Source organism: Pyrus communis, chromosome 8 (assembly GCF_963583255.1).
Source record: "Pyrus communis chromosome 8, drPyrComm1.1, whole genome shotgun sequence".
Taxonomy (NCBI): domain Eukaryota; kingdom Viridiplantae; phylum Streptophyta; class Magnoliopsida; order Rosales; family Rosaceae; genus Pyrus; species Pyrus communis.
In genome coordinates this window covers 22357399-22372206 of record NC_084810.1, presented here as the reverse complement: position 1 = coordinate 22372206, position 14808 = coordinate 22357399, and the positions used below count along the sequence as shown (strand labels likewise).

The 14808-nt window shown below is 36.8% G+C and overlaps 3 protein-coding genes across 3 annotated transcripts; all 3 read right to left on the bottom strand.

Moving 5' to 3' along the window:
- Nucleotides 1-3737: 3737 nt before the first annotated feature.
- LOC137743151 (uncharacterized) lies at nt 3738-5387 on the bottom strand. Its single transcript, XM_068483047.1, has 3 exons — nt 4782-5387; nt 3989-4696; nt 3738-3818 (listed from the first exon to the last, which is right to left on the bottom strand). The coding sequence occupies exons 1-3, from the start codon at nt 5385-5387 to the stop codon at nt 3738-3740; spliced, it is 1395 nt and encodes a 464-aa protein (XP_068339148.1).
- A 4268-nt stretch (nt 5388-9655) lies between these two features.
- LOC137743150 (secreted RxLR effector protein 161-like) lies at nt 9656-10252 on the bottom strand. The gene has a single exon (XM_068483046.1). It carries the CDS (start codon nt 10250-10252, stop codon nt 9656-9658), a length of 597 nt encoding a protein of 198 aa, XP_068339147.1.
- A 2335-nt stretch (nt 10253-12587) lies between these two features.
- LOC137743149 (uncharacterized) lies at nt 12588-13109 on the bottom strand. Its single transcript, XM_068483045.1, has one exon. It carries the CDS (start codon nt 13107-13109, stop codon nt 12588-12590), a length of 522 nt encoding a protein of 173 aa, XP_068339146.1.
- Between the last annotated feature and the right edge of the window lie 1699 nt (nt 13110-14808).

Here is a 14808-nt window from a genome sequence, read left to right as displayed (position 1 = left end):
AAAACCAGACCCAAATCATCTTGCTCCAACAGTCTTCACATAAAACTAATTTGATTTCTTCATCATATGTTCACTAAGATTTCGCAAAACTGAGCATTATTGCCTTATCATTTTCCATCTCGTCAAATCCCATCACCGACTGGGGCTTTTACCCCACCGCCATTTCTTCAATTTCTTGTTCTTCACCATTTTTCTAAGAAAAACCACCAAACAAAATTTGCAAAGGGAGATTTCCAGAAAGCCAAATCAAAGAACCCCACAAAAACAAAACCCAAAACGAAAAACACAAATACAAACCTAGAAAATTCAAGAAATTATAGAAATTAAATTTTAAAAATTAGAGAAATTAAAATTTAAAAAATTTCAAGAAGTGGCCATTCGAAATCCTCCATAATATTATTTGAAGATTGGAAGTTCATTACAATCCAATCTTTTTCTTTTTCTTTCCCCAATTTTTTTTCTTTTTCTTACCTTTTTTCCTGTCTTTTTCCCCTTTTCTGGATTCATACGGTTACATCTCACATTGCCTAGGAGAGTGGATCCTCTATGCCTTATATGTACATGCCCACCTCCATATAGCATGAGGCCTTTTGGGAGCTCACTGGATTCGGATTCCGTAGGAACTCCGAAGTTAAGCGAGTTCGCGCGAGAGCAATCCCATGATGGGTGACTCACTGGGAAATTCTCGTGTGAGTTCCCAGAAACAAAACCGTGAGGGTATGGTCGGGGCCCAAAGCGAACAATATCGTGCTACAGCAGAGTCGAGCCTAGGATGTGGTAGAGCCTGGGTCGGGATGTAACAATTTGGTATCAGAGCCAATCTTTGGTCGGAAGTGTGCCGACGAGGACGTCGGGCTCCTAAGGGGGGTGGATTGTTAGATCCCACATCGCCCAAGGAAGTGAATCTTCTATGCCCTATATGTACATGCCTACATCCATATAGCATGAGGCCTTTTGGGAGCTTACTGGCTTCGGATTCCGTAGGAACTCCGAAGTTAAGCGAGTTCGCGGGAGAGCAATCCCAGGATGGGTGACCCACTGGGAAGTTATCGTGTGAGTTCCCAGAAACAAAACTGTGAAGGCGTGGTTGAGATCAAAAGCGAACAATATCGTGCTACGACAAAGTCGATCCAGGAATGTGGTGGAGCCCGGGTCGAGATGTAATACATACCAAGACCACCACTATTACAAATTCGCTTCCCTGATGCGTGTCAACCTCTACACCTTCTTATTTCAGTCTTCGTCTGTCCAGTTCTCTATCAACCTGTCCGGTTCTCCATCAATCACCATTCGATTTTTCCCAACCATCATTCGAATCGATCCACTGCCGTTTCAAAGAAAATCAGATCAATTTTGACGTCAAAGAAGACATGTATGCACTCACCGATGTTGTAGCCAGATATTTCGTTGCAACCTCCACAAGAACCATGGAGGGAGTCAAAACACCAGATCTTTCTCTTCAAACAAATTGAATATGTTGCGATCTAATATGACGAACTCGCTGTTGAATATTTCAAGAACATATTCATATATTTGTTGGCTGAAAAGTTGGGTATTTACCCAACCATTGCTTCTATTCGAGTGAAGCATTTTAGCATATGACATACTATATCTTAAATATATGTTATATATGTATATATATGAGTATAATATATATATATATATATATATATATATATATATATTGGTACTGCATTGTGCAGTATGTGTGTGCAAAAATGATGGTACCAAAAGGTTGGATTTAATTCAACCTTGTATCTTTTGGTTGAACTACAACTTTTGGTTAAAAGACATGATGCTTACTCAAATTGTATGAGTAGAATTAAAAGATATAAATAATCAATATTTATTTTCTGAAATTCTAAATAGAAGACATGTCTTTTGGGTCAACACTATTAAGAAGGGTTGTGTATCTTCAACTAAAACGAATGGGCTCGATGAACGGGTACTTTGATGTCTATAAATACATGTTGTGGCATAATGTTTCATACACAATTTCAGAAATTTGTTTCTACATTCCTTGGTCTCTTCTTTCTCCATCATATTCATAAAATTTCTTTCTAGTTATTTCTAAGGAAATACAATTCGGTTTTGCTAATCGAATATTTCATACTTTGTTGTATCCTGGAAGTGACTTGCCAAGAACCCTTTAGCAAACTCATTCGAGTTGGGGCAAATAATACTTTAAGGAAACAATCCAAGTCGTACCTCAAAGTCATCATTCAGATTATTCTCTATATTTCTACATTTACACTAACACTCGTTGGTTCGAATCGGTGGACTCGAAGGTGGTGGATGGACGAGGAAGAAAAGGGACGAAGGAGGACAAGGAAGAAGGAAGACGAATGGGGGAGTGAAGGGGATGAAGGAGGAAGAAGGGGGACGGAGGAGGGAGTAGGTGGAGGAGACGATTTCTGGGGAAATGAAGAGAGTTGTATTTTTTTTTTTTTTTTTTTTTTGGAAAAAAAAAAAAAAGTTTAATTGTTAAATAAGAATTAGTAATTTATTATTAATTAATTAATTTTTTATTCAAGGTGGCAAATGAGTGGGCCCCACTCTTGCCACATCATCATTTAACAGCCAAATTGAAAGAAAATTTAACGGAGGTCTGACATTGCAACGAATTCATAAGTTGAGGTATGACATTACAATGTTTAAAATATAAGGTATAATATTGTGGTTTCTTAGTTATGAATATGTGTAACTAACTTTCTTTTGTTAGGGTGAGGCCACCAGTCTTATTTAGTTTCTTTTCAATTCACTTATTATATTATGCATGTATGTTTTGAATAGTTAATCATTGTGTTTAAACTATCTTTGTGTCTTGATGCTTGATCACCGTTAAAATATTTAGAAAAGTAATTTGATACAATTTTCGTCAGAAGGTTCCTGAACTTGACTATGGCTTCTTGGGTTAACAATTGTAAGTTCACTTAAGGCGAACACCACATCTAAAGGATTACATAATTTTTCAAAGGATTTTCATAAAGCTTAATGAGTCTTTCATGCTCACATTTGATCCGGACATCCGGATAGATTCCAAGTTTGATATACATTCTAGATTGTAGGTTCAAGTAAAGCATACTTTAGGAAAACCTAATCATTAATATATGCATGGGTAATTTATAAGTAACTGGAAGAACAATGTAAGATTGTAGGTGACAGCGAAACCCAAGTGCATTTTAAATTGATTTTCCAAACAATTTCCTTTAAGTTTATTTTACTTTTGTCGATTTCTTTAAAATTGTTTTTAATTAGTTTTTTTTATTATTTCAAGTCACAACTTCAATATCTTTGTTTCAATAATAAATTAAGAATTATTTTTAAATATAATTTGTTTTTAATAATTCCTGGAGCATTTATAGTACAATTACATTGTACTTTTGCAAGTAATTTTAGATGTTTTTATCCACACTTTGTGTATGTACCAAAAATCCTATCAACCATAACACTGTGACCACTACGTGGTGTTTTCATTCCATTCCACCGATGTTACAACATGCATTTTATTTAGTATACTATTTTCAAATATAAAATTATTGTCCACTCATGTTGTAATAAAATGAAACTCGTACATTCGAACTTGCCCACACACGTAAACACCAATCCCAAGTTTGGATCATCAGGAAAACATTACAGTCCTGTTTGAAACAACAACACCAAAAAAACAAAAAAACAGAAAAAAACAAAAAAATCACTACATCCTATCCTCTTCATCTTATATAACCAAGCTCTGTTTATGTTTGACATGGCTCGCTAATGAAGGCATTAGTTAGGGCAGAGTCACTAGCAAAAGAAGCCACCAGAAGATTCAAAGCCTGCAAACAAATAAGGAATATTTCAGGAGTCATGCAACTATTTAATTAGCTTCCAAAATTCATTGAAACCAAGTCTTTGCCTAATGCCCTCGAGTGCTTAAAAGATCCTGCAAGTTAATACTAAGGATTCTATTCGTATGGGCAATCGAAAATTATAAACGAGTACTCACCTCCTTCTTGCCCATAAGAACAACTCTATTTTCAGTGTCAGTGAAAGGTACATTCAGTTTGTCAAGAACAGACAGCTCAAAGATTGTAGATATCGGTCTTATGACCAGATTGTCAGTTACTGTGAAAGATGCCGGTCCTTTTAAAAATCCTCTAGCACTGGAGTTGTTATCTGTGGGTTCGATTTTACATGACTCCAATGGCGTATTAGAAGGGATAAGGGAACTATCGGTAGTTAGCTTGCCGTCGAGATAATAATATGAGGCTTCCTCAATTCCTAAAAGACTCTTGTAGCAAAAACCAGGAACAAGCTTCGGATTGAGTAGCATTTCCTTCTGATGATTTGACTTCAAGTATTGTTCGTCGAGATCTTGGACGCTCCGGTACAACTGATCAATGCATCCCTTCAGAGACCCATCCTGCATCTGCTTTGATACAAACCCAAGTGGCAGAGTTAGGAAACTGAAAAGTAAATTAACAAAATCCTCCCCGGCTTCTGCGTAGCAAACAATGTTCTTGGATTTGCAAACTATCAGCTTAATAGAAATGTTGTCTTCTTCCGTCAGCACTGTCTCTCCTACTGTTTGAGGATCAATGTGTATGGCTTGATTATTATTTTCATTGCTCTGTTTGGCCACGGGTTTATGCTTCAGCAGAGTTTCGGTCAACGGTGTCTTTGATACTAAGGAGCTTATAAGTAAATTCATAACCTGGGGAAAAAAATCACGTCAGAAATCACCACTGCAATTTTAACGAGAAGTTAGTTAAGGCATGTATAAATCAACAATTGAGTACCTCATCAACTCCAATATTCAAATTCAACTCCTCGGTAGTATTCCTATTGGTGACTCCAAGATTGGTAAATAAAGAAACGATTGATGTGCCACAAGGGGAGATCAGTTGTAAATCATCGGTAATCAGAAGCCTGGCTCGCTCTTTTACAAAGGCGCTTGCAACATCCACAGAAAATGTAATCTCATTATTCATGTAATGTCCGCACTCTGGATTAATGATAAATGGGTAATAACTGAAGAACTTTCTTGTCTTCCACAGCTGGCAATTAGAGCATCCAAAGTACCGTGTTGGCTTGGCATTGTGATCAACTTGCAATACAAGGATTTTGCAAAGAGATTCAGCCGCATTGCGGGGAAGCAACAACATTTCTCTACATGCATATGACCGCAACTCACTCACGTCAATTTCCTCCACACTTGAATACAAATTGTTCATGCATCCAATTTCCACTGGTGCTGAATGCTCACGACCAAGCTTGATTATTGTTCCTAAGGGGAATGTCAAGAAACTTAAAACAACATCGATAAAAGCATTGCCGGACTCTATGAAGATAACTTTGTTGCTCCCCTTATCCACCAAAGCCTTCAAGTTTATCTTCTTCTCCATAATCGGACCAGCTATGAATTGTTAAGAGGTTGCCTTTTTTACCCTTCTCTGCAGAATTTCAGTAAGTAAAGTGGCACACTATTTCCTGCGGAACATGAAGGGAGCGAGAAATCAAAATTGGCAGTATTAAATTTCATAAGTAGGCAGAGGTTACACGGATAACAAACGCGATTCATATCTAAAAAATCCGAATGCAGAATATAATTGTAAAATATAATTCACCTCCTACAACTGATGACTGATTAGATGGAACGTTTAACAAAAATAATATGATCTCAAAGAAGCAGTTATGGCAGAGACAGTATAACAATGACCAATTAAATTCCAGATCAGTATTAACATAATACATATCAAGCAGATTGAACAAGTCCAGACGGATCAAAACTGCAAGTACAATTAAAATTTAAAGACATGGAATTCATATATAAAACCTTTTTGTGTAAAACTGCGAAGCTGAAGTAATGGGTGAAGGTAATGAGAAGACAGAGACTTATAAAGCACGCTCAGCATAAAGTAATACACAGGTGCGAGAAGATTGCAAGGGGGTGCATATGTTATAGCCCAGCATTTTAGCTTTTGCTTTTGAAAAGCTAATGAGGTGTTAATTGCATCTCTAAAGAAGATATCGAAGACAAAAACTCGTACAGAAGTTGTATAGTGACAAAGAAAGTTAAGGTTTCACCATAAAACCAATTGGGAATAGGAGGAGTAACCCAACTTACGTAAACTCATGCAAGATCCCTTCTCAAATCAATGTGAGATTCATTTTCAAAGGAAACAGAAGAAGCGTCGCCATCATGCATTAGATAACAAAGCTTTAGATTTTGGATAGAAGTTAGGGTCACTTGAGTGGGGGGTGCATATAAAGGGCCACCATCTTTAGCATTGTGACTTAGCTAGGAAGAAATTTACAGTTTCATCACCAGCAGGTTCATTACTTAGCTAGGAAGAAATTTACGGTTTCATCGTACCTGCAGGTTCGAAGCCCTGAAATTAAGTATAGCATTATGAATTTAACTCCAGCTAATCTGGTCTTACCATAATCTCCAAAGGAGACATCAAGGGAACCTAATGAGTTTACTCAAACTAGTTCAATTTGGTTAAATTGGGTAGAGAGGTTGACGCATTTGATAGCTAACTGTGACTACAACTGATAAGGTCTACTGAAATACGAAAAATACGAGAAATTTTTCCAGATACCTGGAACATGAAGTGACGTGGAGTTCCCAGCGAATACTATTTCAGTTTTAAAGTTTAAAAAAATTTGCCATGTAGTCGTTTAAGTGAAGTTTTGTCAAATAACCAGAATTTTTGGTCCGCTAAAAAATTTCTCCGAGTAGAGAAGGAAAAGAAAAAAAACCTGCGTTAATTAGATACAGAAATTAAAGTTAATGACGAACAAATGTTCATTAAATCATTAGAAATTAAACCCATGAGTAATATCCCTAATTAATAGTAATAGTATAACAGCAGTCATGCATTGATATTCCTAGCATTGACTAAGAAAATATTTCTTCATCCTTATTCATCATGTTCATGTCGCCAAACACTAGAGGATCAATAAATATAGACTTTTTATTTTTTTTATTTTTTTATATATTCATAAGGATTCTTGAAATTAGCATAACTCTTTATTTTGCTTCTTGAGATTTAAAATCTATAGAAGTGATTTTTGAAATTGTCTACCGTCAATCATCTTTGTCATTCTATGAAAAATCTCCGTTAAATTAGGGGTGGTTGGTTTGACAAATATACCCTCAATTTAACAGAAATTTTCACAGAAGGACCAAAATAATTGACAATGGACACTCTCATGACCACTCCTATTGATTTTAAATTTCAGGTACCAAAGTGCGTAGCTACAACAATCTCAGAGACCATTTTGGCTAAAAAGCCATAAATATATGTTGGTTAGTATTATTTTTCTATTAATTTACAAACACACAAAAACATTTTTGTGCCTTTTGATTTATTAATTTTTGTGCCTTTTGATTTATTAGAGCATCTCTAAAAGAGATGTCAAAATGTTCAAATAAGCACTAACAGCCGAAAAAGGCAGTAACAATGTTTTCCAACTGAAAAGCCAAATCTGATGTAACATGACATGAATTACGAGCCTTTGCCATCACTGTCAAAATTGACAGCAGCTTCAAATTTTTTTTTTAATTGATTATTAAATGCCTTTTATTAATTTTATTATTCTTTTTGGTTTTTAAACATTCATTATTGTTTTAAAACAAAAGTCTGATTTGCAAATAAGATTTTTTTAACTACATATGAAGGTAATCCTTCAACACAAATTCAAACACACAGTTTATGGTTAATTTTCATGCTAACAGCATAAAGTATTATGCCAAAAATACATAAGGTGTCAGAAAGTCCACGAAAAGTTTCGCTTTGAGAGAATCTCCTTAACATTTCTCTATGAAGTTATCTAAATCACGTTGGAAGATGAAACATCAAGAAAACCAAATAAATGCAACCTTCGATGTAAATGCATAATGCAGCACCATGCTGATTAAATGCAACACTATTAACTCAACCATTTTACATAAGCATCAAATGCTTCAAAATTTTAATTCACTTGGCATCAAATAAGTGGAGAAATTTTTCATTGTGACGAGACCATGAGTGGTACACCACGTGTTCTTATGTAAGTGGTGAGAGATATTATTTTTTAAGTTATTAACTTTTTAGCACACATATCTTACTATTTGTACAATGACACAAGATGTACCATCCCGTGTTCCGATCACATGAAAATCTCTCAAATAAATTAGGCTAAGTGAGTACTCCGACAGACCCCGCTTGACCACTCACCTCATTCCAATTGGTTCTGAGGTGAAACTTCAACTTAGAGCACGTAAGTTATATTAAATGTATGGAGCAAGAGGGAACTTCTTCGAAAGGGGCAATTGGTTGATATCTAATAGGCGTCAAGTTGTTCGTTCTTAGGTCATCGTTCGTGCGCAATAAAGTTATATGCATTGTGGGTTAACTTGTACATTTTGTTTAACAGGGGATTGTTAAAAATTGGCACATAAATTTCTGTAAAATTGTAGGTTCGGTTGGACAAAAAGATTGCTGAGATTAATTGATCAATTGTTGTCGATTACATCCTGGCTGTCTAGATTTTGTTTCCATTATCTGTAAGCAGTATATGAATAAGTGAACTACAGCAACGTAGCAAACCAACACAACACTAGGATTACCAAAGAATATCAGATTCACAATAACTGGAAAAACAACAACTTATAATCTGTGAGATCAACTTACCTGGAGGTATCGCCATTGAGAAACAACAGAAGAAGTCTTCTACTTCCAACACTCGAAAAAATACTCCTCTCTAAGTGAATAGGGTTTTAGATATCAAAGAAGTGTACGTGTGGAAGCAGGGACTTCAACTATTTATACAACCATTCATGTCGTTATAGATTCACTCGGTCCATCCTATTATCAGAAAGAGTGGCGATCTCTATCTCTTAATAAGTTTTAGTCCCATCATGACTCTATATACTAGTATATATCTGATAAGGATCAAAATAGAATAGCTGCAATATATAAAACTCCATGACTCTTATAGAACTAAGGCTCTCAAACTCCTTGTGTTTCACATAACCAGTACAACTATTCAGGCGCCAACCAAGTAGTCCAATTGTAATCTCATTGTCATTCAAACAAAGTTTTACATTCTCCCACTTGAATGTCAATGATATACCTCAATACAATAAGAATCATGATGATCATTGAGTTCACAAAAGCTTGCAACTGATCTTTCTCAGTAACTTGTCATCTTCAAGAAAAATATAGGACCATAGAAAACAAAGCACGCATTGCTTGCACCTTGCACTCTGTGATCACATACATATTTATCTTGAAAACACTATGTCACCTTTAAGAGTCATGATGTCAAGAACTGATAATTCATAATGTCAGTTCCACATAACAAACTAAAATAATTCTAGTACCAAAGTTGTTTGTAGAAGCATAATCAGCCTTTTAAACAAATCAATAATAATAATGAGTTGTAAGGCAACTAACAACTGTCAATAATAAACAAAATAATTGAAGCAAAACCAACACAGTTTATGGAGTGCTTACTCCCACTCATTAACTGAATCAAAGAGTTCTCTCACTCCCATGTTGTAAACATGTTTCTTGAAGACTCCCACTAGTAAGGCCTTTGTCATTGGGTCAGCAACCATTAAACTCGTGTTGACGTACTCAATTTTGACAGTCTCTTTCTTCACTTCATCTCTTACTTTTAATTACTTAATATCCATCAATCCACTAGCATAAGACCTCTTGTTATTCTTCGAAAAGAAAACTGCAGCTTTGTTGTCACAATACAACTTGAAGGGCCTTTCAACACTGTCAACGACTTCCAATCCTTTCATCATGTTTTTAAGCCAAATGGCTTGTTGAGTTGCTGCATAGCACCCTATAAGCTCAGCTTCCATAGTTGAAGACGCAATACCTTTCTGTTTTGCACTTTTCCACAATATTGCACCATTAGCCAACAGAAAAATATAACCATTAGTTGATTTTCTGTCGTCCACACACCCTGCCAAGTCCGAATCCGTGAACCCCACCAAATCCAGCTTGTCCACATTACTGTAAGTTAACATGAAATCTCTTGTCCTTTTTAGATATCTTGGTACCTTTTTCGCTGCAACCCAATGAGATGCACCAGGATTTGATTGAAACCTACCTAGCATACTCACTGCAAAAGCCAAGTCTGGTCTTATGCATACCTGGGCATACATAAGACTCCCTACAAGAGATACATAGGGCTTATCTTTCTTTCCCCCTTTCAACAAATCCAGATGCTTGTTGCATGTAAATATCTTCTTCAAGGTCTCCATTTAAGAACGCCGTCTTGACATCCATTTGATGAAGTTCTAAATCAAAGTGTGCCGTGAGAGCTAGGATTATTCTCATGGAATCTTTTGTTGAGACTGGAGAAAATGTCTCATTATAGTCAATTCCTTCCCTTTGTGTAAAACCCTTCACCACTAGCCTTGCTTTGTGTTTGTCAATGTTACCTTGTTAGTCTCGTTTTGTCTTGAACACCCACGTGCAACCAATAATTTTTGTTATCCCAGTTGGCTTTGGAACTAGGCTCCACACACTATTTTTCTCCATAGACTCCAGTTCTTCATGCATGGCTTGTTTCCATAACATTGATCGTGCACTTGTTATGGCTTGATTGTAGGACAAAGGATTATTTTCATCACCTATAGTATGTTCTGCCTCATTAAGGTACATGAAATCAGGCAACAATACTGCCTTACGTACCAGCTGTGATTTTTGAACATTCGATTCCAAAATTGCAGTGACTGGAGCATTCATGATATCTTCTTTAATTGATTGTATTGGTGCATGTAATTCATTTTCTTAGGCATCTGCATGAGGCACGTGCTCCTCATTTATTATCTCATCTTCATGGGACATATGTAAATTGTCATGAAAAGGACTTTGCATGGGAATAATGAGAGTAGATGCGTGTTGATCAGGTAACTCATTATCAAGTGGGATTTCTTCGAACTCTGGGGATGAAGCTGCTGATGTACTGATGTCAATCTCATTCTCATCTTCAAGAAACTTGCAACTGGTGGTTCTTGGATCAAGTTTCTTCTTTGTTGGATTATAAAATCTGGCCTCGGCATTACAACCCCATACATGAAAGTGGTTAAAAATCAGTTTCCTTCTAGTCCAAGCTTCAAATGGAATCATGTCAATGGACTTGCTCGGTACACGGTTCAATATATAGTTTGCAGTTTTCAGTGCTTCTCCCCAAAGAAACATTGGAAGCTTTGAATGTGCAAACATGGATTTGATCATGTCTTTTAGGGTTCGATTCCTTCGTTCAGCAACTCCATTTTGATGAGGAGTCCCAAGGGTAGTATACTGAGCCACGATGCCATTTTGTTCAAGATAAGTTGCAAAAGGTCTTTTGTGTTGTCCAACCTCAGTGAACCTGCCAAAATACTCACCACCTCTATCGGATCTCACAATCTTAATGTGCTTTTCTAGTTGTTTTTCAACATCCAAATGAAATGTTTTAAAACAATGCAAGGCTTCAGATTTTTCAAAAATAAGAAAAACATATGCAAACTGTGAAAAATCATCAATAAAGGTTATGAAATATGATTTTCCACATATGGTTTTAATTGGAAAGGGTCCACAAATGTCAATGTGTATAATTTCCAATAGAGATTGGCTACGGTTTGACCCTATTTTCCTAGTATTGGTGAGCTTTCCTTTAAAACAATCAATACACTCTTTAAAGTTGCTGAAATCAAGTTATGGCAATAAGTCTTGTTTTGTAAGTGTGATGATTCTTTCTTTAGAGATGTGCCCCAACCTTTTGTGCCAAATCATTGAGGTTTTTGCATGAGTGAGCACTTGTTTAGAACCAACACTTTGAACATTAAAACATTCAATCTCATAAGTACAATTCATTTGCCACATATCAACTTTGAGATAAGCTTCACCAAGTAATTTATTCATGTCATTTGAATGGAAAAACTTTACACTTTGATTGTCACCCACAAATGTAAAGCCGGACTTAACTAGCTTAGATGCAGAAATTAAATTCCTTCGCATGGAAGGTACATAAATTACTGGACTCAAGTCTAAAATAAAGCTAGAGGAAAGAACTAATTTCACACTTCCTATGGATTCGACAGCAACTTTGCTCCCATTCCCCACATAGACATTGTAGACTTCATTGTTTATCACCCTTGTTTTTGAGAAGCCCTGCAAAGAATTGGTTATGTGAATAGAGCAGCTTGTGTCAAACCACCAACTTTTAGGAGGAATGTAAACTAAATTAGACTCAACACACACAAAAACATTTATTCCATTACCTTTCTTAACAAGCCAATTCTTGAAGCCATTGCAATTCTTTCTTAAGTGACCTATTTCTTTGCAAAAATAGCACTCCTTATCTTTCTCAGTTTCAATGTTAACATGCTTTATTTTATGAGATCCCTTAGAGGTGATGTTAGCATTTTTAAATGTAGAAGAAATTTCTTTCTTCTTATTCTTACCAGCAGCCACGGTTGAACCTTGAGTGAAGTCCCTTTTGTGTTTTTCTCCTTGCACAAAATTCACATCTACTGATTTGTCACTCTTGAGCCGATCTTCTTCTTGTGCACACATAGTGATCAATTCCTCGATGCCCCATTTATCTTTCTAAGTGTTATATGAAACCTTGAGCTGCCCATATTTTGAAGGCAAGGAGTTCAAGGCCATATGAACTAAAAACTGGTCAGTCATGGGTACTTCAAGATCCTTTAACTTCTGAGCAAGATCAACCATTTTGAGAATGTGTTCTCTGACACTTCCCTCACCATCAAATTTCATGGAAGTAATTTGAGTGAGAAAAGTCCCAGTTTCAGCCTTGTTAGATTCTTTAAACTTTTCCCCAACTGCAGCTAAGAAGTCTTTTGTGTTGTCTTGTTTTGGAACACCCCTTTTAACTGATGGAGCCATAGCCTTCCTCATAATCATTGGTGACATTCGGTTCGTTCTCTCCCACTTTTCAAACTTTGCCTTATGATCTGCAGTGCTCTCTGCAGTAATAGCTGCATGTTTTTCCTCCCTTAATGCCAAATCGAGATCCATAAGGCCAAGAACCATTTCAACATCCTTCTTCCACTTCTTGTAGTTAGAACCGATCAAAGTCTTAATATTGTTGAAATTGAGGGATCTCATGTGAGGTGTCACATCCCGGCCCGGGGCGGATCACTTCCCGGGCCTGCTCCACCACCGTAACATGATATTGTCCGCTTTGGGCTTACCATTCCCTCACGGTTTTGTTTTTGGGAACTCACGAGCAACTTCCCAGTGGGTCACTCATCATGGGATTGCTTTAGCCCTCTTCTCGCTTAACTTCGGAGTTTCTACGGAACCCGAAGCCAGTGAGCTCCCAAAAGGCCTCGTGCTAGGTAGGGATGGAAATATACATATAAGGATCACTCCCCTGGGCGATGTGGGATCTTACAATCCACCCCCCTTAGGGGCCCGACGTCCTCGTCGGCACACACGCGACCAGGGTTAGGCTCTGATACCAAATTGTCACATCTCGGCCCGGGGCGGATCACTTTCCCAGCCCGCTCCACCACCGTAGCACGATATTGTCCGCTTTGGGCTTACCATTCCCTCACGGTTTTGTTTTTGGGAACTCACGAGCAACTTCCCAGTGGGTCACCCATCATGGGATTGCTCTAGCCCCCTTCTCGCTTAACTTCGGAGTTCCTATGGAACCCGAAGCCAGTGAGCTCCCAAAAGGCCCGCGCTAGGTAGGGATGGAAATATACATATAAGGATCACTCCCCCGAGCGATGTGAGATCTTACATGAGGAGCTGCAAAACCAAATGATAATTTTTACAGTTGTTAGTCATTTAAGTGTCAACAAACAAAAGGAAAGATTACGCTTAATCTTTTCCCAACACATAATCGTATAAGCATAGTATTATCTTTGGACAGAAACCATTTATACTAGATTTGCATAGCCAAAATATTGAACACAAGGGTAATTTACATAACTCCAACACTTTTGAGCAGATGAAGAATGCAATCTTGTCAATTCAATACTTCACTATACATTGATTCATTTGTTTAACTTGAATAAATAAACACTTTTGAGCAGATTATTATTCACTTGATACAAATAAATCACATTTCCAACTCTTTAGACAACAAGCCAAAATCAACAACCTAAACACTTTTGAGCATATTAGGTGTTGAGATGCTTGTTTACAATTCAAATCTTATTTATCAGTTCGGTTTTGACAAATAAAATATGAATCCAAAAGTTCTTGGTTGAGTTTTCCAGTATTGTAACTATTCTTTAAATGATCTTCTCTGCACAAGATAAACACAACTCGAGGTATACATGGCAATATATAGTGATCATACAAATTCCATTGTCAGTATGCAGCGGAAACATTTAATGATTCAGGATCAAAACATATAGATTATTCTTATCAAGAATTAACCATGTATAAAATGAGGAACCCTAGCCATGTTGGGTTGGCTCTGATGCCACATGTAAGCAGTATATGAATAAGTGAACTACAACAACGTAGCAAACCAACACAACACTAGGATTACCAAAGAATATCAGATTCACAGTAACTGGAAAAACAGCAACTTATAATATGTGAGATCAACTTACCTGGAGGTATTGCCATTGAGAAACAACAGAAGAAGTCTTCTACTTCCAACACTCGAAAAAATACTCCTCTCTAAGTGAATAGGGTTTTAGATGTCAAAGAAGTGTACGTGTGGAAGCAAGAACTTCAACTATTTATACAACCATTCATGTGGTTAGAGATTCACTCGGTCCAGCCTATTATAAGAAAGAGTGGTGATCTCTATCTCTTAATAAGTTTTAGTCCCATCATGACT

Bases quoted from the DNA above. Each gene is read 5' to 3' on its own strand.
- LOC137743151 (XM_068483047.1), bottom strand. From the start codon at position 5,387: ATGGAGAAGAAGATAAACTTGAAGGCTTTGGTGGATAAGGGGAGCAAC. The intron at 4,697-4,781 runs GTACTCAATTGT...TTTTTTCCCCAG, and splicing joins TGAATATTGGAGTTGATGAG to GTTATGAATTTACTTATAAG. The intron at 3,819-3,988 runs GTGAGTACTCGT...ATTTGTTTGCAG, and splicing joins TTCTTATGGGCAAGAAGGAG to GCTTTGAATCTTCTGGTGGC.
- LOC137743150 (XM_068483046.1), bottom strand. From the start codon at position 10,252: ATGGAGACCTTGAAGAAGATATTTACATGCAACAAGCATCTGGATTTG.
- LOC137743149 (XM_068483045.1), bottom strand. From the start codon at position 13,109: ATGAGATCCCTCAATTTCAACAATATTAAGACTTTGATCGGTTCTAAC.